The following is an 18,861-nucleotide window of genomic DNA, read 5'->3' as shown; positions in this document are numbered from 1 at the left end:
GCACCACAACAAGCAAGATCATCTGCACACCGGTGCCTCTTTTTCTTTTTCACCATTTGCAAACAAACAAAATGCACACTCAAAATCCACAGGTAGGTTATTTTTCCACTTAAGTTAAGATGAACTGGAACTTGATGTTTCATTCACCTGATGGTGTGAAAACCTAGGGAGCACGTGTGAGAGAAAACCTGCAACTACTCCAACAAAAGCCAACCCCTCCAGCTGGAGAGTTCTCACTCTATCACACACATCCAGTCACTTGGCTTCCTGTAAGCTGTGGTCACTTGCCAACAACAACAAAATCTGGATTAACATGTTTGCCGTCTCTCTATTCCAGGGAAAACAAGGGTGAAAGCTTTACCTTGACTCCCCTGCGTTTCCTTTAGAAGATGGGTTAAACATCTCGCAGGCAGTGGACGATGCAGCATTAGCAGAAGAGCAGCAAACAGGAGGAGATGGTGAGTGTGTATATCTGCGAGAAACAAGAAGAGAGAGGGAGGGTGAACGGAGTACGTATCGGGGGAGGGTACAGCAATGAAGCCCAGGGTAGGGCAGCATCATGAGATGAGAGACAGTGAGAAAATGTGTGTGTGTGAAAGAATGGGAGACGGCGTTACCATGGAGAGGGCTACGCCCAACTCCTCTCAAGCCTTTTAAGGCCAAATGATGGAAAAACAAAGCAAAAGAAAGTGATGCTGAGAGAAAAGAAAAGGGAAGGTTGTGTTTTAATGCTAAGGCAGGAAAGGGCAGAATAAATGAGTAAAACAGTCGGTGTGGAAGAGATGAAGGAAGAGATAAGGGCTCTGAAAAGTTAAAATATAACCTGTGGAGGATGCATCTTTAGTTGACAGAAACGCAGCATCAGACTTTATACAGACGTGGAAACTAGCAATCATTAGTTCCAGGGATTTAGTGTGGGTATCTTAACCGGGTTTTAAGGTCATAATGCAACCTCAAATTTACAAGCTTACAAAAAAAGATTTTACTTGACTTTTTAATATGCAATTAACTAAGCTGGAGTTTAGTGTCTATTATACCTTAAAGGTATAGTGGAGGATGTTCTTTTTTCGGGTGGATCATCTCAATAAGTGGTCCTCCGAAATGTCAATCATTCTGGTGATACACTATATTGCCAAAAGTATTTGCTCACCTGCCTTGACTCACATATGAGCTTAAGTGACATCCCGTTCCTAATCCATAGGGTTCAATATGACGTCGGTCCACCCTTTGCAGCTAGAACAGCTTCAACTCTTCTGGGAAGGCTGTCCACAAGGTTTAGGAGTGTGTTTATGGGAATTTTTGACCATTCTTCCAGAAGCGCATTTGTGAGGTCGCACACTGATGTTGGACGAGAAGGCCTGGCTCTCAGTCTCCGCTCTAATTCATCCCAAAGGTGTTCTATCGGGTTGAGGTCAGGACTCTGTGCAGGCCAGTCAAGTTCATCCACACCAGACTCTGTCATCCATGTCTTTATGGACCTTGCTTTGTGCACTGGTGCACAGTCATGTTGGAAGAGGAAGGGGCCAGCTCCAAACTGTTCCCACAAAGTTGGGAGCATGGAATTGTCCAAAATGTCTTGGTATGCTGAAGCATTCAGAGTTCCTTTCACTGGAACTAAGGGGCCAAGCCCAGCTCCTGAAAAACAACCCCACACCATAATCCCCCCTCCACCAAATTTTACACTTGGCACAATGCAGTCAGACAAGTACCGTTCTCCTGGCAACCGCCAAACCCAGACCCGTCCATCAGATTGCCAGATGGAGAAGCGCGATTCGTCACTCCAGAGAACGCGTCTCCACTGCTCTAGAGTCCAGTGGCGGCGTGCTTTACACCACCGCATCCGACGCTTTGCATTGCACTTGGTGATGTATGGCTTGGATGCAGCTGCTCGACCATGGAAACCCATTCCATGAAGCTCTCTGCGCACTGTTCTTGAGCTAATCTGAAGGCCACATGAAGTTTGGAGGTCTGTAGTGATTGACTCTGCAGAAAGTTGGCGACCTCTTCGCACTATGCGCGTCAGCATCCGCTGACCCCGCTCCGTCAGTTTACGTGGCCTACCACTTCGTGGCTGAGTTGCTGTCGTTCCCAAACACTTCCATTTTCTTATAATACAGCTGACAGTTGACTGTGGAATATTTAGGAGCGAGGAAATTTCACGACTGGATTTGTTGCACAGGTGGCATCCTATCACAGTTCCACGCTGGAATTCACTGAGCTCCTGAGAGCGACCCATTCTTTCACAAATGTTTGTAAAAACAGTCTGCATGCCTAGGTGCTTGAATTTATACACCTGTGGCCATGGAAGTGATTGGAACACCTGATTCCAATAATTTGGATGGGTGAGCAAATACTTTTGGCAATATAGTGTATGTTTAGATAAGGCCCTCCTACGTTCTCGTCCCCATTTTCTCTTAAAAAATTATGAATATTCTTTTAGGAAGTACGCTTGTATAAGTGATTAAAACGTGGACATGGAGAAATGGGCTCTCGCACGAGTTTAAAAGGTGTTCGCTCTTGGGGGTGGGTATAGGTTTGTGCATGGGCTTTTTTTTTTCCTAAGTGGAGAGAGCAGGTCTTTTCAGAAATTCATAAAAGTCCTCAACTATACCTGTAAACCCCTAAAGGTTTTTAGCCTGAAACCGCAGTTTTTATTAAGTATTCTCACTCAACTATTCTACCTTTCAGATTTTTGGACTAAAAATAAAAACAGAAAAAAAAAAAAAAAATCTATATCTATCTATATCTCTATATATATATATATATATATATATATATATATATATATATATATATCTACCCTGCATACATGAAACTATTTTTGTTAAATTAAATATTTTTGATTAGATAGAAAAACAATGCATGTAACATCACCAATGACCCCTCACACCCCCACCATGGGCTGTTCCCCCTGCTTCCCTCTTGGAAGAGGCTTCGCAGCATCTGCTGCAGGTCCAGCAGGATCTGTAACAGCTTTTTCCCCGCTACCATCAGACAACTCTAAATCAAGTCACAAATCAAGACTGTATAACACCAAACCAAATAGAACTCGGCTCAATTTTGCACCATAGATGCTTCCATATAAATCCCTGTTTGCACCATTTTTTTCTCCCACAGTTTACATTTGATCACTACTGCACTTTATGAAATAGAAATGTTCATTTCACTGCTAGGCTGCTGCTCATTCACTGGGCCGATCTATCAAAGGTTTGCGTGTATAAAAACGTGAGCTATTTCACTGCGCACGCTAAAAAATGTACAAACTGATCTATCAACAGCGTGCTAAAAGGATTTGGTCTTTAAAACGTGCTAAATAGCGCCTCTTATCCATTTAGTACTTTTTCTGCAATGAATATGCAATATGGGGCGTTTACACGCAAAAGTGCGTCTTGTGGGGGGAGAACATGTAAATATATTAATTTAGCACTCACAAAGTGATTTATCAAACCTGAAAGCAATTTTGCTAACGGTATCTGACTCTATATTTAACACGTTTCAAAAGAAGGTGCAAATGGTCTGTATGCGTAATTGCGCACACATGGCAGCGGTTATCGTCGCAAGAAGGAGACATCGAAATGAAGCAAGGAGACGCAGAGAACGCATTTTTTCACTCCGTGTGAATATCTTTGGAATGAACGAGGAAACGATCATCAAAACATATCGTTTATCCAGCATTGCCATTTTGGAGCCGTTGGGGGAACTCCGAATGGATTTGGAGCCAGCCACAAGGAGGACCCACGCAATACCAGATATCACAAAACTCCTTGCTACATTGAACTTTTTTTGCATCTGGGTCATTCCAGCGTACGGTTGCAGCGAGAGCTGGGATCTCCCAATCTCGTTTTTTCAGAAGTGCTGTCCGACGGGGTCGGGGTTCTCCCCCTGCGCCTGTGGAGCAACATGCCAATGCTGCGGGGATGCGTACGCGCAGTCATCTTATCCACAGTCACTTCTCGTGAGCCATTTGGTATGTGCATTTTTCTACAGGCCAATACAAAACACCAATATTTTTTATTTATTTTTTTTTTTACTGCAGTGAAGTAGAAATTCAGCCACATACCACCTTAGGGAATAAAGGTTGCCAAAGTGTGTATATATATATATATATATATATATATATATATATATATATATATATATATATATATTTTTTTTTTTTGGAGGGGGTTGGGGGTGTCACTGTAAGATAAAAATTTCTTAATGCACTAGTTTGCACAAACAACAAACTACTTTGCCACAAACCACAAAACGCGCAAAACCATCATTTAAATAGGGCGTCTCCAACAGTTTTGCACCTGCCACCAGTTACACACTCGCTCTTGTTAAATCACCCGCAAACCATGGTTCAGCCCCTCGCGCAAAATTCCAGTCTGCGAGCGCAAATTACTGCACGCAAAATTGGATCTTGATAAATCCGGCCCACTGCCTGAAAGCTGCACAAAAGCAATTTTTGTTTTGTATACACTGTATACAAAATGACAATAAAAGTTATCCAAGTAGAAACTAGATATAGGCTTTTTTTTTAATAGGGTAAGGAATTCTAGGAGATGAAAATGATTCAGACTTAAGGTCAGTGGTTCTTATAACACTCAACTCAAAGGGTCACTGACACACACACACTCAGCAGCTAATACTGTGGGATAATGGTTGTGTTTTATTCAATAAAGTGGATTTCCTACTCCAATACAAAAGCTATCAATTCAGCTGGGTGAATACACATGGCGTTTGACATGTGACCGGCGCGCGGCTTAGAGGCCACAGCTTTCCATTAATGGTTCTAAACAGAAAAAAAAAAGAAACATCACGCCCCCTTTAAACTGTTTTTTATTGATTCTTTTTGTTGCCCGCAGCTCTGCCGACACACATGGACACATATGTCTGACTGAGAGAGAAAAGCAAGGGCGGCTAACAGGTTTAATCAAATTGTTCCCGTTTAATGAATAGAGGAAAACAGACCCGCAGGTGAATACTCTCGCACAGCTGCTCATTTTTTTTGTCCAAAACGTGCGTTTTTTATTTGTCGGATAAATTAGGATGCATTTCTGCCACTGATTTCCATATAGTTTCCTTTGTGTGTTTTAATTGGTCCAGCCGGTTGGTGTTGTCTTGGAAACCAGTTTTAAAAGTGCCGGCTTGAGGTCTGTCAAAGGTTCAGATAAAATTAGCAGCGACGACCCTTTGGAAGCAGCATGGACCCATTTCTGCACACAGAGAGCAGATATTGTTTTGTTTTAGTCAATATCTCCTGGACTGAAATTAAACTTCTCTGAATAAAGATCTAAGGCTTCACCATGAAAGGAGGAAACTCAAACCATGCATCTGTTGATCGGATTACAGAAATATTTATATAATCTAAGCTGCAGTATATTGGCAGGTCTTGGGTTGTGACAGCGGGTAGCTGTCTGATATAATAAGTCTTCCCTATAGGCCTAAATCTGTCTCACTAACAAGTGATGTGTCAGTGTGAGTCAGGGCAAGCTGATGGCGCCTGCCAAAGCCCCATCCTGTTATTTATAGGTCCTTTTTTCACACCGTTAGTTTTTCTTGACATAATGAAAACGTATAGACACCTAATTAGGTACATCCTACATGTATTGTCTTGGACATTTTTTTCCCCACCTTTAGAAATGCTTCATTGAATAGATTCAGCTGGCTTTTCTCCCGCTACATCCCAAAATACCTTTATTGGGTTGAGACGTATCTGTGAAAGTCATCGCATAACAGAGACTTTCTTCGTATATTTATGAAATCGGCTGAAGATGAGGATGCGAGCATTGAGACTATGGATGTTCTCCTAATCAGTACTTGAGTTAAAGGGGGAATGAGGGGGGACGGCATCCCTCTCATTTAAAAAAAATCTTAAAAGTAATCCCCCTTCTTAAATGACCCTCCCTCCATACCATCCCCTGTGCCATTTTATTAAGGAATGTGTAAAATTTCTACTATATATTAACAGTCATGGTAATAATATTGCCCTTTCAACATTCTGTGAGCTGTGAGCTTACAAGTAGCCTGAGTAAAATAAATAAAATCAGAGAAGTGTCCTACCATGACAATGAAGCTGATCCAAGTGGGAAATTAGCAGAGGTGGAAAGTAACGAAATACATTTACTCTAGTTACTGTATTGAGTAGTTTTTTTGTGTATTTTGTATTTTTCAAGTCGTTTTTAAAACTGGTAATTTAAATTTTACTTGATTACGTTTTGAGTGAAGTATTGTATTTCGTTACATTACAAATCCCATCCGTTACAGAGTAAAAAAATAAAAAATGGGCCCGGAAGCACTACAGTGAGTGACGTGATCAGCATGTAGATCTAGGCTACCAGGCGCCAAGTCTTTCTGTAGGAGATTGGGAACGAGATGGAGGTGGATCAGGAGAGCGACGACGGTTCAGAGAACGTTTCACTAGAAATGCTAGCTGAAACATCGAATTCTGCTGCCCAAAACGACGAAAATCCTTGGCCACATTTGAAAGACTGCTTTTCATTTAAATTCAAGAAGGCCGACAGTATCATCATGCAATGCCAGATGTGTCTGCCAAAGGTGACTGAACTGGCAGCATTCAATAACTCCACATCTAATCTGCGGAAGCATGTTTTGGTAAGTATTTAGTGCATATACATTTTTCTTTAATTAAAAACTAAATAGTTTTGGATTTATGACTCCTTGTCCTATTTTCACTACATGGGAGAGATCCCCTGCCCCGTTCAGTTTTTTTTTTATGTAACTAAGCAGAGATGGCAAAAGTACTCACTTTCCGTACTTGAGTTAAAGTACAGATACTTGTTTTAAAAAAAAGACTCTGGTAAAAGTGGAAGTACTGATTAAACTTATTTACTCACGTAAAAGTAACAAAATACAGGGTTGTAAATTTACTTAGGGTATAAAAGTAAAAACCATTTTTTTCATGCCGTTGCCTACATTTTAAATGGATGTCTGCCAATAGGACTAGATCTCCGTTGTGTTCATTTTCAATCATCTCGTCGTCCATACTACTATGCTAACGCCACCGCCACCAAGCTGTAATGATTTGCCGCCAATGAATACCGCCGAATCTGTCGATTCATCTTGTAGTGGTGCGTCAAATGCAACGTAGATTCCCATCCAATTAGATTGAATTTGGTATTGATGACGTGAAAAATAATAACGGTAACTCCATTGAAATGATTCAAAACTAAAGTAACGAGCCAATTTTTTTAAATGTAAGGAGTAAAAAGTACAGATATTTGTTTAAAAATGTAAGGAGTAGAAGTAAAAAGTCACCATAAAAATAAGTAGTAAAGTAAAAATATCAGAAAAATCTACTGAGTACAGTAACGAAGTATTTGTACTTCGTTACTTCCCATCTCTGTAACTAAGTAACTTTTACTTGAAATACATTTTAAATAATTACTTTTACATGAGTAATTTTTCTGATGGGTAATTTTACTTGTACTTGAGTAATATTTCATCCAAGTATTGGTACTTTTACTTGAGTATGATATTTTAGTACTTTTTCCACCTCTGGAAATTAGTCCCCAACTATGTAGGGGCAATGATAGCCATGCCCATCCAGGGACTGACTGCAGTTCTACTGTGAGGTGCTTTTAGGTTAATAGACTATCTTGTCACGTTTGGGTTGGTGTTTGAGAACCCAAATGCAGAGGCAGATGTGAGTTCTTTTAGTTTTAATGAGAGGAAACAGTTTAACTAAGGCACGAGTCCAAAATTCAACTTAATATTTAACACAAACCAGAACCATGGAGACATCAGGGGAAAATAATCACGAGGAATCAGGGAGAGACGAAGTGAGAGGACAACGGCGACGACAGGACCAGCAACAACAAGGAACCAACAAGGAGTGACTGCAGAGGAAGAGTATATGTAGCTGATAGACAAAGGTAGGGCTAACGAGCTGACAAGGAGCAGGTGAGAGGAGACAACGAGGGAACCAATGGGAAAGGAACACACAAGAGGGCAACAGAAAAACCAGAGAACTAACATAAATCTAGAAACTACAACAAAATAGGAATTAAACCAATAAAACTAGAAAACAAGAAGCAAAGTAAAGCACAACAGAACCAAAACCATGACATATATTAATAAAAAAATAAATAAAACTCCCACCATCCTGATCCTAAAGGAGGTTATCAAATAATATATTCACTGTTCTAATAAAGGGATGGACATGGTGTTTTGCATTTAAGTAATGATCAGTTAGCAGTAATTGGCCAAAAGTATGTATTTTCATTTCCAGCTTTTATCCTCATTACACCGTCACAAGTACAGAGCAACGAAATTCAATCTCTGAAATTAACCCATCCCCTTGGGGAGCAGTGGGCTGCCATTGTGCGGCACCCGGGGAGCAGTGTGGGGCTAAGAGTCTTTGCTCAGGGACCCATAGAGGCAGCCTGTGGGATTAGGGTTTAAACTCACAACCTCAGGATTATAAGCTCTATGCCTTTATTACTAGGACGCCACTCCCCCCCAAGAACATATTCCCCACAATGAATAAGGAAACACGCAGCAATCAGGACTCCCTGTACTTTGCTTTCACTCTGGAGTTAGAGTTGGAGATGACATCATACACCTGCTTCAACAAACCCACTTTAGTCATTCAGTCAAAGCAGACAGAACTGTGACAACCTTTTTCTTTGATTTTACTTTACTTTTATAATATTTCACTCATGGGCTCCTCGCTGTGTTGAATTATTTAATCCACCAGCATGTCCTTCAATTTTCAGGTTCATTGATCAAAGTTTATTTATATAGCACTTTACAAAAACACCAGGAACACTAAAGTGCTTCACAGAAAGATAAAAACATTGTAAATAAAACAAAAATCCTAAGTATAAAAAAAAATGTGTCCTAACTATTAAGAGCCAGTTTGGAGGTAACCACATTTATACCGGGACCTAGGGACGTCCAGAACCATTTGATCGGCAGAGCTCTGCTGGTCAACATTTCAGTTAAGTATAAAAGAGAAAGAGTATGAAGGGCTTTAAAAACAAGTATTCAAATTTTTAAATCAACCCGAAAACGGTCCCTGTGAAGGGAAGAGAGGATGGGAATGATGTGGCTGTATCTGGATGAAGCGGAGGGGAGATGAGCTGCTGCATTCTGCACTAACAGTTGAAGTGATAACTGTGGAAGGCCAGAGGAGAGAGCATTGCAGTAATTTTTGTTCCTTTTGGTTTGTTCAGACTGAACACAGTTTTCCACGGTGGTCTCTCTGTACATGAGGAATTCAGCGCTCTGCATTTCACCCTGGACCAGGTCATCAAGAAGAAGGAGCTTCAGCTGCATGAAGCTGACAGCCCACCGCTGTGAAACAATCACCGCAAATACAATGAATGGTTATTGCTTCACTGGTGCAGGTTTGAGCATTTAAAACAGTCATCAGTAAAACTGAACAAAAACATATTAAAGGGGAACGCCGTTTTTTTTTTGTTTTTTTTTTACATTGGCCCATTGATATTATGTTATTACATCATGTTCTACTCACCCATATGAGTTTTGTGTCATTTGGAGCCGTTCTGAAGATATTCCGTTAGGTTATATCCAAGTAACGTCTTCCTATGGGCAACGACTTGAAGGCACAAACTAAACTGTTCGTAATTTATTCTTTATGGTACGCCAGCATTCATAGGTGAATCACTGTCCCCCAGACACCCAAAGTTATAATTTTTATCTCTTTTAAAAACAAAGTGGCGTGTGTATGATGTCCAGAGATCACTGTTGGCATATTGGGGCTACAGTGGTGTCGGACGTAGAAGTTTGCCCTGAAATCGAAGGGTTGGCGGTTCAAGCCCTGGCTTTCACTGTCATTGTGTCCTTGGGCAAGACACTTCACCTGCATTATCTACCGGCAGCTTCGCTTCTGTCAGTGAGCCCCAGGGCAGCTGTGGCTACAATGTGGGTGAATGACTAGATTCAATCATTCACACACTCTTTAGCTTTGGCCAAGTCTCCTGACTTGAAAAAGTGCTATATAAGTGCAGGCCATTTACCATTTATGTTTGCTATTCAAAGGTACTGCTCGTGCTTCAGGACAATCTGGGAGAATGTACACAACCATTTCTACAGTAGGCCAACAACATGCACCAAGCTGTAATACTGGCTTTTTAGGTACTACAGCATATAATGACATCATAAGGGGAATGCTGTTTAAAGGAATAGTACACCCAAAACATGATTAGCCTTCATTTTCTACTCACCCCCATGCTGAACAACACTCTGGAGTACTTTTTTGATATCTCAAATGCATCTGGAGATCTGGGAGGCTTCTTGCTGTCTGCTGACATTCAAATAATGGAGGTCTATGGTGACCGAGACAGAAAGGTCCATAAAAGTCCACAAAAAACGTGTCAATATTCCTAAAAGCGCACGCCTGCATGTTCACGACGCTACGGAAACTGCGGCAGACCAAACCAGTTGAAAGTGCGCATTCAGCGTCTGCTCTGCCGATAATGCAAGCGTAGAAGAAGAAATGTGCTGTTTACCTGTGCAAAGAAAGAAACAATGAAAGAAAAATGTCTGAGGACTTCAGTGTTGAGGAAGAGCATGAGTTCTTTGCCGAGCTGAATGCGCACTTTCACCTGGTTTGGTCTGCCGCGGTTTCAGTAGACTCGTGAACTCTCAGGCGCGCGCTTTCAGGAAATCCTATACACTACTGTTTATGCTCTAAAAACATTCTAAATGACTTAGTTTCGAGTAAATTATGGACGCTACCCACTCAGGACACTTGGAATACATTGGACGAGCAGCATGGAGGAATATTGACACGTTTTTTGTGGACTTTTATGGACCTTTCTGCCTCGGGCGCCATAGACCTCCATTATTTGAATGTCAGCAGACAGCAAGAAGCCTCCCAGATCTCCAGATGCATTTGAGATATCAAAAAAGTACTCCAGAGTGTTGTTCAGCATGGGGGTGAGTAGAAAATGAAGGCTAATCATGTTTTGGGTGTACTATTCCTTTAAGCTGAGCATTTGGAGCACACATTAGGTAAGATGTGGAGAAAGGCAGTGATAGAGGTGAATGTTTTGTTGTTTTTTTTTAATCTGTGAACTTCATGCAGAGGCTTCAGGACACATGACTGTTACAAAATGTTTCTAAAGTGAAATTCTCATAACATGCAAATTTAACCCTAAACCTAACCATCACTACTGCATTCCTCACCCTTACCTAAACCTATTTGACTCCATAGTCTTAAACTGAGCCCCTAGAAATGATGACAAAATAAAGGTCCTTGCCTTAATTCTTAGTCCTCACAAGGATCTCAATCAGCTGCAAGTTGAAATAGAAACACACACCCTAATATCTACCACCTAAATAAATGGACAACATAAATGGTAGTGATGTTATGAGATGAGCCGAGGCTTCGAGGCGTGTGTCGAGTAATGGAGGGGGAGTTTCCTCAAAGCGCGTGTCGAGGCACGATTCATTTAGAGGAGGTGCCAAAATGGATGACCTCCCGAGGCCTCGCTACCGTGATACCACGTGACCGGTTCGGCAAGTGGTTCGGGAAGCGCAAGAATTTTGACAGGCATCTAAACAGCCTCAGTGTTCAGTCAAGATGTGGGAGATTGGAGGAGAGCTGCTCTCAGCTGGATAAAGTTTGGATAGATTCTAAGAATAAATTGGTCATTTTTCCAACCAATCTAGTTGCTTAAAGCTAATTTGGTTTGAATAAACAATGTAGTGATCAAAATCTGAGCAAACCACCAGACAAAGCCAGTGTTAATACGTCAGTGTTGAGAAGTATTTTCTCCCACAACAGTCCATCTACATGAGTGGTGTCCTCTGTAACGGACAGACTCTCACGCTAGAGGTTGATGGTTCAAGACCTGTCTCTCCCTTTAGAAAGTTGCGATTAAACTTAATTATTTTGGCTGAGGAGACTAATTTGCATTGTTTTGCCCGAGTAAAAATATAGATTGGGAAAATTAGGTCGGTTTAGTAAAAAGATTGGTTGAACACAACTTCCAACCTGATTAAAACCAAAAAACGGAGAAACTATCATGTTTGAATAAAAATGACTTAACACCTTTCATTTTGTTCATCATTGCCAAATTTGCACAAACACTTTCACTGTCTGCTTGAGTTTATTTCAATAAAATGGCAGAAAAACTATGCACCTTAAATTATTGTTCTAAGAAATTTTACACTTAAAAAAAAATTATAAAAATGTTATTATACACACCAGCCATTAACAATTTCAAGGGAACTTAAAAGGGGAAAAAAAGAAAAACAGTTGCAAAAAAAATCAGATTTTATTACAAACTGTAGTTCTGCTGTCCACCAGTAGGTGGTGACATGTTCAAATGAAGCCTCATGAACAGTGGGGATCGTTGAAGCAATTTGGCCAAACGGTTCAATGCCTCATGAGGCTTCATCTCACCATCACTAATAAATGGACAACAGCACTGTCTGGGTTTAATACTGTTGGGGTTTGGTTGAGGTTTTGAGGACCCAAATGCAGAGGTGAGGAGGCAGAGGTGTGTTTTGTAGTTTTTAGATTTAGTACTCACATGCAACTGAGGTAGGAATCCAAAAATCCAACAATACAGAAAAAAAATAATAACCTTGGAGACATCAGGGAAAACATGCATGCATGAGGAGCAGGAAAAGACGAGGAACCAGCACTGAGGAGCTGAACAGGAAGAGTTTATATGGGAGACTGAACAGAGACAGGACTAACGAGCTGATTAGGAGCAGGTGTGAACAGAGGCTTCTAGAAAGGAGCTGTGTAAAAGGAGACTAACACAAGAGGGCAACCAAGAAGTGTATACAGGTGAATTAATGGCTATCTTAATGGCTTTAGAATGGATTAAGGAAACAAAAGACAGGGAGGTTTTAATTTGTTCAGATTCAAGTAGTGCATTAATAAGTATTCTAGAATTTAATTCAGAGTCGAGACAAGATATTATATTGGATATTCTTCACTCAATTTTTAGGATTAAAAATGGTGGTTCTGTTGTTAAATTTGTCTGGATTCCTGCTCATATTGGTGTTATCGGTAATGAGTTAGCTGACAGTTTTGCTAAGAGTGCTGTTAAAAAGGATATTGATTTAAACATTAACATTAGTAAAAATGAGTTAAAGAATATTATAAAAATGTATTTCAAGAAGAAATGGCAAGAACAGTGGGATAAAGGAGGGAATGCTAGATTTTATTATAGTATTAAAAAAAGGTTGGAGAATTAAGAAAACGTAATAGAATTAAAAAAGAAGAAGATGTTATATCTTGAATAAGGTTTGGACATACAAGATTAAATAGTACTCTTAAAATAATGAATAAGCATAATACAGGGTGTTGTATTTGTGGGAAATTAGAAACTGTCCAACACATATTTTTAGAATGTAATAAATATACTCAGGAAAGAGAAATGTTGTGTAGAGAGTTAGACAGGAATAAAAGTAAACTAGATATAAGGGAATTGTTTCAAAGGTCATCTGGGGATGTAGTTTTTGGGAGTATTTTTAATTTTCTAAGAAGAACGGGTATTTTAGGGAGAATATAATAGTTTGTCTGATCCATACTCCATTCTGGAAGGTGGCGGTAATGCACCTATAAGTTGTTTGCCAACCGCCATTAAAAAAAAAAAAGAAGAAGAAGGGCAACCAAGAAATTTGTTCAGATTCAAGTAGTGCATTAATAAATATTCTAGAATGTAATTCAGAATCAAGGCAAGATATTATATTGGATAGTTTTCACTGAATTTTTAGGATTAGAAATGGTGGTTCTGTTGTTAAATTAGTCTGAATACCTGCTCACATTGGTGTTATAGGTAATGAGTTAGCTGACAGTTTTGCTAAGAGTGCTGTAAAAAAGATGTTGATTTAAACATTAACATTAGTAAAAATGTGTTAAAGAATATTATAAAAATGTATTTCAAGAAGAAATGGCAAGAACAGTGGGATAAAGGAGGGAATGCTAGATTTTATTATAGTATTAAAAAAAGGTTGGAGAATTAAGAAAATTTAATAGAATTAAAAAAGAAGAAGATGTTATATCTTGAATAAGGTTTGGACATACAAGATTAAATAGTACTCTTAAAATAATGAATAAGCATAATGCAGGGTGTTGTATTTGTGGGAAATTAGAAACTGTCCAACACATATTTTTAGAATGTAATAAATATACTCAGGAAAGAGAGATGTTGCGTAGAGAGTTAGGCAGGAATAAAAATAAACTAGATATAAGGGAATTGTTTCAAAGGTCATCTGGGGATGTAGTTTTTGGGAGTATTTTTAATTTTCTAAGAAGAACGGGTATTTTAGGGAGAATATAATAGTTTGTCTGATCCATACTCCATTCTGGAAGGTGGCGGTAATGCACCTATAAGTTGTTTGCCAACCGCCATTAAAAAAAAAAAAGAAGAAGAAGGGCAACCAAGAAATTTGTTCAGATTCAAGTAGTGCATTAATAAATATTCTAGAATGTAATTCAGAATCAAGGCAAGATATTATATTGGATAGTTTTCACTGAATTTTTAGGATTAGAAATGGTGGTTCTGTTGTTAAATTAGTCTGAATACCTGCTCACATTGGTGTTATAGGTAATGAGTTAGCTGACAGTTTTGCTAAGAGTGCTGTAAAAAAGATGTTGATTTAAACATTAACATTAGTAAAAATGTGTTAAAGAATATTATAAAAATGTATTTCAAGAAGAAATGGCAAGAACAGTGGGATAAAGGAGGGAATGCTAGATTTTATTATAGTATTAAAAAAAGGTTGGAGAATTAAGAAAATTTAATAGAATTAAAAAAGAAGAAGATGTTATATCTTGAATAAGGTTTGGACATACAAGATTAAATAGTACTCTTAAAATAATGAATAAGCATAATGCAGGGTGTTGTATTTGTGGGAAATTAGAAACTGTCCAACACATATTTTTAGAATGTAATAAATATACTCAGGAAAGAGAGATGTTGCGTAGAGAGTTAGGCAGGAATAAAAATAAACTAGATATAAGGGAATTGTTTCAAAGGTCATCTGGGGATGTAGTTTTTGGGAGTATTTTTAATTTTCTAAGAAGAACGGGTATTTTAGGGAGAATATAATAGTTTGTCTGATCCATACTCCATTCTGGAAGGTGGCGGTAATGCACCTATAAGTTGTTTGCCAACCGCCATTAAAAAAAAAAAAGAAGAAGAAGGGCAACCAAGAAATTTGTTCAGATTCAAGTAGTGCATTAATAAATATTCTAGAATGTAATTCAGAATCAAGGCAAGATATTATATTGGATAGTTTTCACTGAATTTTTAGGATTAGAAATGGTGGTTCTGTTGTTAAATTAGTCTGAATACCTGCTCACATTGGTGTTATAGGTAATGAGTTAGCTGACAGTTTTGCTAAGAGTGCTGTAAAAAAGATGTTGATTTAAACATTAACATTAGTAAAAATGTGTTAAAGAATATTATAAAAATGTATTTCAAGAAGAAATGGCAAGAACAGTGGGATAAAGGAGGGAATGCTAGATTTTATTATAGTATTAAAAAAAGGTTGGAGAATTAAGAAAATTTAATAGAATTAAAAAAGAAGAAGATGTTATATCTTGAATAAGGTTTGGACATACAAGATTAAATAGTACTCTTAAAATAATGAATAAGCATAATGCAGGGTGTTGTATTTGTGGGAAATTAGAAACTGTCCAACACATATTTTTAGAATGTAATAAATATACTCAGGAAAGAGAGATGTTGCGTAGAGAGTTAGGCAGGAATAAAAATAAACTAGATATAAGGGAACTGTTTCAAAGGTCATCTGGGGATGTAGTTTTTGGGATTATTTTTAATTTTCTAAGAAGAACGGGTATTTTAGGGAGAATATAATAGTTTGTCTGATTCATACTCCATTCTGGGAGGTGGCGGTAATGCAACTAGAAGTTGTTTGTCAACCGCCATTAAAAAAATAGAAGAAGAAGAAGAAGAAGAAGTGCAACCAAGAAAAACTTAAGAACTCAAATATAGCCAGAAAACGCAACAAAATAGGAATTAAATCAATAAAACTAGAAAACAAAGAAAAACATGGATCAATGTGAAACTGAAAACTTAACAGAACCAAGACCGTGAAAAATACGGTTTAAATATCAAATAGAATATTTTGCTGCTACTAAAACCAATGCTAATTTTGTCATCAGTGTAATGATAATAAACCTTCTTCATTTCATGTAGCCAAGATCATAAGTCCGCCTTAAACGACTTCAACAAAAAACAGCTTTAAAAAAGGGCCCTCCTCTTAAAATGTTACCTGCAAGAGAACCACTGCAGTACATCAACAATGCTACTGTTCTGATGCACATTAAGGAAACTTATGGTAGATTCTTAAAAAGCAGATGGATACACAGAAGCCGACAAACTAAGCAAATAAGGCAGAAACAAATCACCATTGATCAGTATTTGGTTAAAAAATTTAAACCCAGCTCAGTCAATATTGACCTGAAACACAAACACAGCATTTCTGTCACGATATAAAAATAAAAAACAAACATTTCTGATTACATTCTAATAAAAAAAAAGTGCAGTTTGAAAAAATATATAATGCTTCGGAAAGATAATGGTTGCAGAAGAAGAGATGTCAGAGTCCCAGAGCATCAGTCTGCACATTACAGCCTAACAGGACATTCCCAGCTTCAACACAGGCTCTCAGGCAAACAGCTGAGGAAAGAAAACAAATAATTGAGTTAAACATCTTTGAATGGAGCCTTAAAAGTGGCGTCCACTTACCGGGACGATGCATGTTACCTTTCTTAGCTCTGAGCCACGATGCAGCCTTCGCTGCAAGAAGATCCCATTCATCTTTTTCCTCCACTTTGAAGCCGTGAAGCCAGATTAAAGCCAAAATGGTGGCCCACACTTCCTTTTTCACCTAGGTCCCCAGAAGAGAGCAAAAAAGAAATATTGGGAAGATGAAAGCGAGTTCACCTAAATAACTGTGCATTGGATGTTCTTTTTCTCTTGCATCTACAGTAAATTTTCATTTCTTATCCAGCTGCTCAAATATAGCTCCTCTTTTATGTGATGCCAACCCACCGATTTGGGCTTTGTTTCTTCCAGCTCCTGCGTGTTTTTTTGCAGAGCCGCAGCCAGACATGGATCAAGCAGCCAGCAGCCAGAAGCATTCTGCAGTGAGACGAGCTCCAGCAGTGGATCTCTGGCTGGCTTTCTGGTCTCAGAATCTCCTTTACCAAAACAAGACATTGTTGAAAAGAGAATCAAAGCCCTTAAAAAAACTAAAAACCTAAAACATATCTCTATGAATGTAAAAGTAAGGACGGAACAGAATAACAGATTTACCGATTAACCCAGCTGAGGCTGTAATGTAGTTGCATACATATATATATATATATATATATATATATATATATATATATATATATATATATATATATATATATATATATATATATATATATATATATATATATATATATATATATATATATATACATATATATACACATATATATATGTATATATATGTGTATATATGTGTATATATATATATATATGTGTATATATATGTATATATATGTGTATATATGTGTATATATATATGTATATGTGTATATATATATATATATATATATATACACTCACCGGCCACTTTATTAGGAACACCTGTCCAACTGCTCGTTAACACTTAATTTCTTAGCAGCCAATCACATGGCGGCAACTCAGTGCATTTAGGCACGCAGACATGGTCAAGACAATCTCCTGCAGTTCAAACCGAGCATCAGTATGAGGAAGAAAGGTGATTTGAGTGACTTTGAACGTGGCATGATTGTTGCTGCCAGAAGGGCTGGTCTGAGTATTTCAGAAACTGCTGATCTACTGGGATTTTCACGCACAACCATCTTTAGGGTTTACAGAGAATGGTCCGAAAAAGAAAAAACATCCAGTGAGCGGCAGTTCTGTGGGCGGAAATGCCTTGTTGATGCCAGAGGTCAGAGGAGAATGGCCAGACTGGTTCAAGCTGATAGAAGGGCAACAGTGACTCAAATAACCACCCGTTACAACCAAGGTGGGCAGAAAAGCATCTCTGAACGCACAGTACGTCGAACTTTGAGGCAGATGGGCTACAGCAGCAGAAGACCACACCGGGTGCCACTCCTTTCAGCTAAGAACAGGAAACTGAGGCTACAATTTGCACAAGCTCATCGAAATTGGACAATAGAAGATTGGAAAAACGTTGCCTGGTCTGATGAGTCTCGATTTCTGCTGCGACATTCTGATGGTAGGGTCAGAATTTGGCGTCTACAACATGAAAGCATGGATCCATCCTGCCTTGTATCAACGGTTCAGGCTGGTGGTGGTGGTGTCATGGTGTGGGGAATATTTTCTTGGCACTCTTTGGGCCCCTTGGTACCAATTGAGCATCGTTGCAACGCCACAGCCTACCTGAGTATTGTTGCTGACCATGTCCATCCCTTTATGACCACAATATACCCAACTTCTGATGGCTACTTTCAGCAGGATAATGCGCCATGTCATAAAGCTGGAATCATCTCAGACTGGTTTCTTGATCATGACAATGAGTTCACTGTACTCAAATGGCCTCCACAGTCACCAGATCTCAATCCAATAGAGCATCTTTGGGATGTGGTGAAACGGGAGATTCGCATCATGGATGTGCAGCTGACAAATCTGCAGCAACTGTGTGATGCCATCATGTCAATATGGACCAAACTCCCTGAGGAATACTTCCAGCACCTTGTTGAATCTATGCCACAAAGAGTTGAGGCAGTTCTGAAGGCAAAAGGGGGTTCAACCCGTTACTAGCATGGGGTACCTAATAAAGTGGCCGGTGAGTGTATGTGTATATATATATGTATATGTGTATATATACATATATATATATATATACACATATATA

The 18,861-nt window shown here is 38.8% G+C and overlaps 1 protein-coding gene across 3 annotated transcripts in view; it reads right to left on the bottom strand.

The window, feature by feature from the left end:
- Window positions 1-15,968: 15,968 nt before the first annotated feature.
- Window positions 15,969-18,861, bottom strand: part of LOC119786912 (von Willebrand factor A domain-containing protein 5A-like) — a 29,518-nt gene continuing 26,625 nt past the window's right edge. Inside the window, exons 17-19 of one of the 3 annotated variants that reach the window (XM_038290486.1) lie at window positions 17,019-17,188; window positions 16,731-16,854; window positions 15,969-16,643 (exon numbers count right to left, since the gene is read on the bottom strand). In XM_038290486.1, the coding sequence (XP_038146414.1) occupies window positions 16,564-16,643; window positions 16,731-16,854; window positions 17,019-17,188 (374 nt within the window). In that variant the 3' untranslated portion in view covers window positions 15,969-16,563. The remainder of the gene's footprint in view (window positions 16,644-16,730; window positions 16,855-17,018; window positions 17,189-18,861) is intronic. The other 2 variants (XM_038290487.1, XM_038290489.1) reach the window with 2 other exon arrangements.

This window comes from Cyprinodon tularosa, unplaced genomic scaffold (assembly GCF_016077235.1).
Source record: "Cyprinodon tularosa strain WSP-4 unplaced genomic scaffold, ASM1607723v1 ctg282, whole genome shotgun sequence".
NCBI lineage: Eukaryota > Metazoa > Chordata > Actinopteri > Cyprinodontiformes > Cyprinodontidae > Cyprinodon > Cyprinodon tularosa.
Note: the sequence above shows the minus strand (reverse complement) of the source record. Positions and strands in the feature narration are given on the sequence as shown.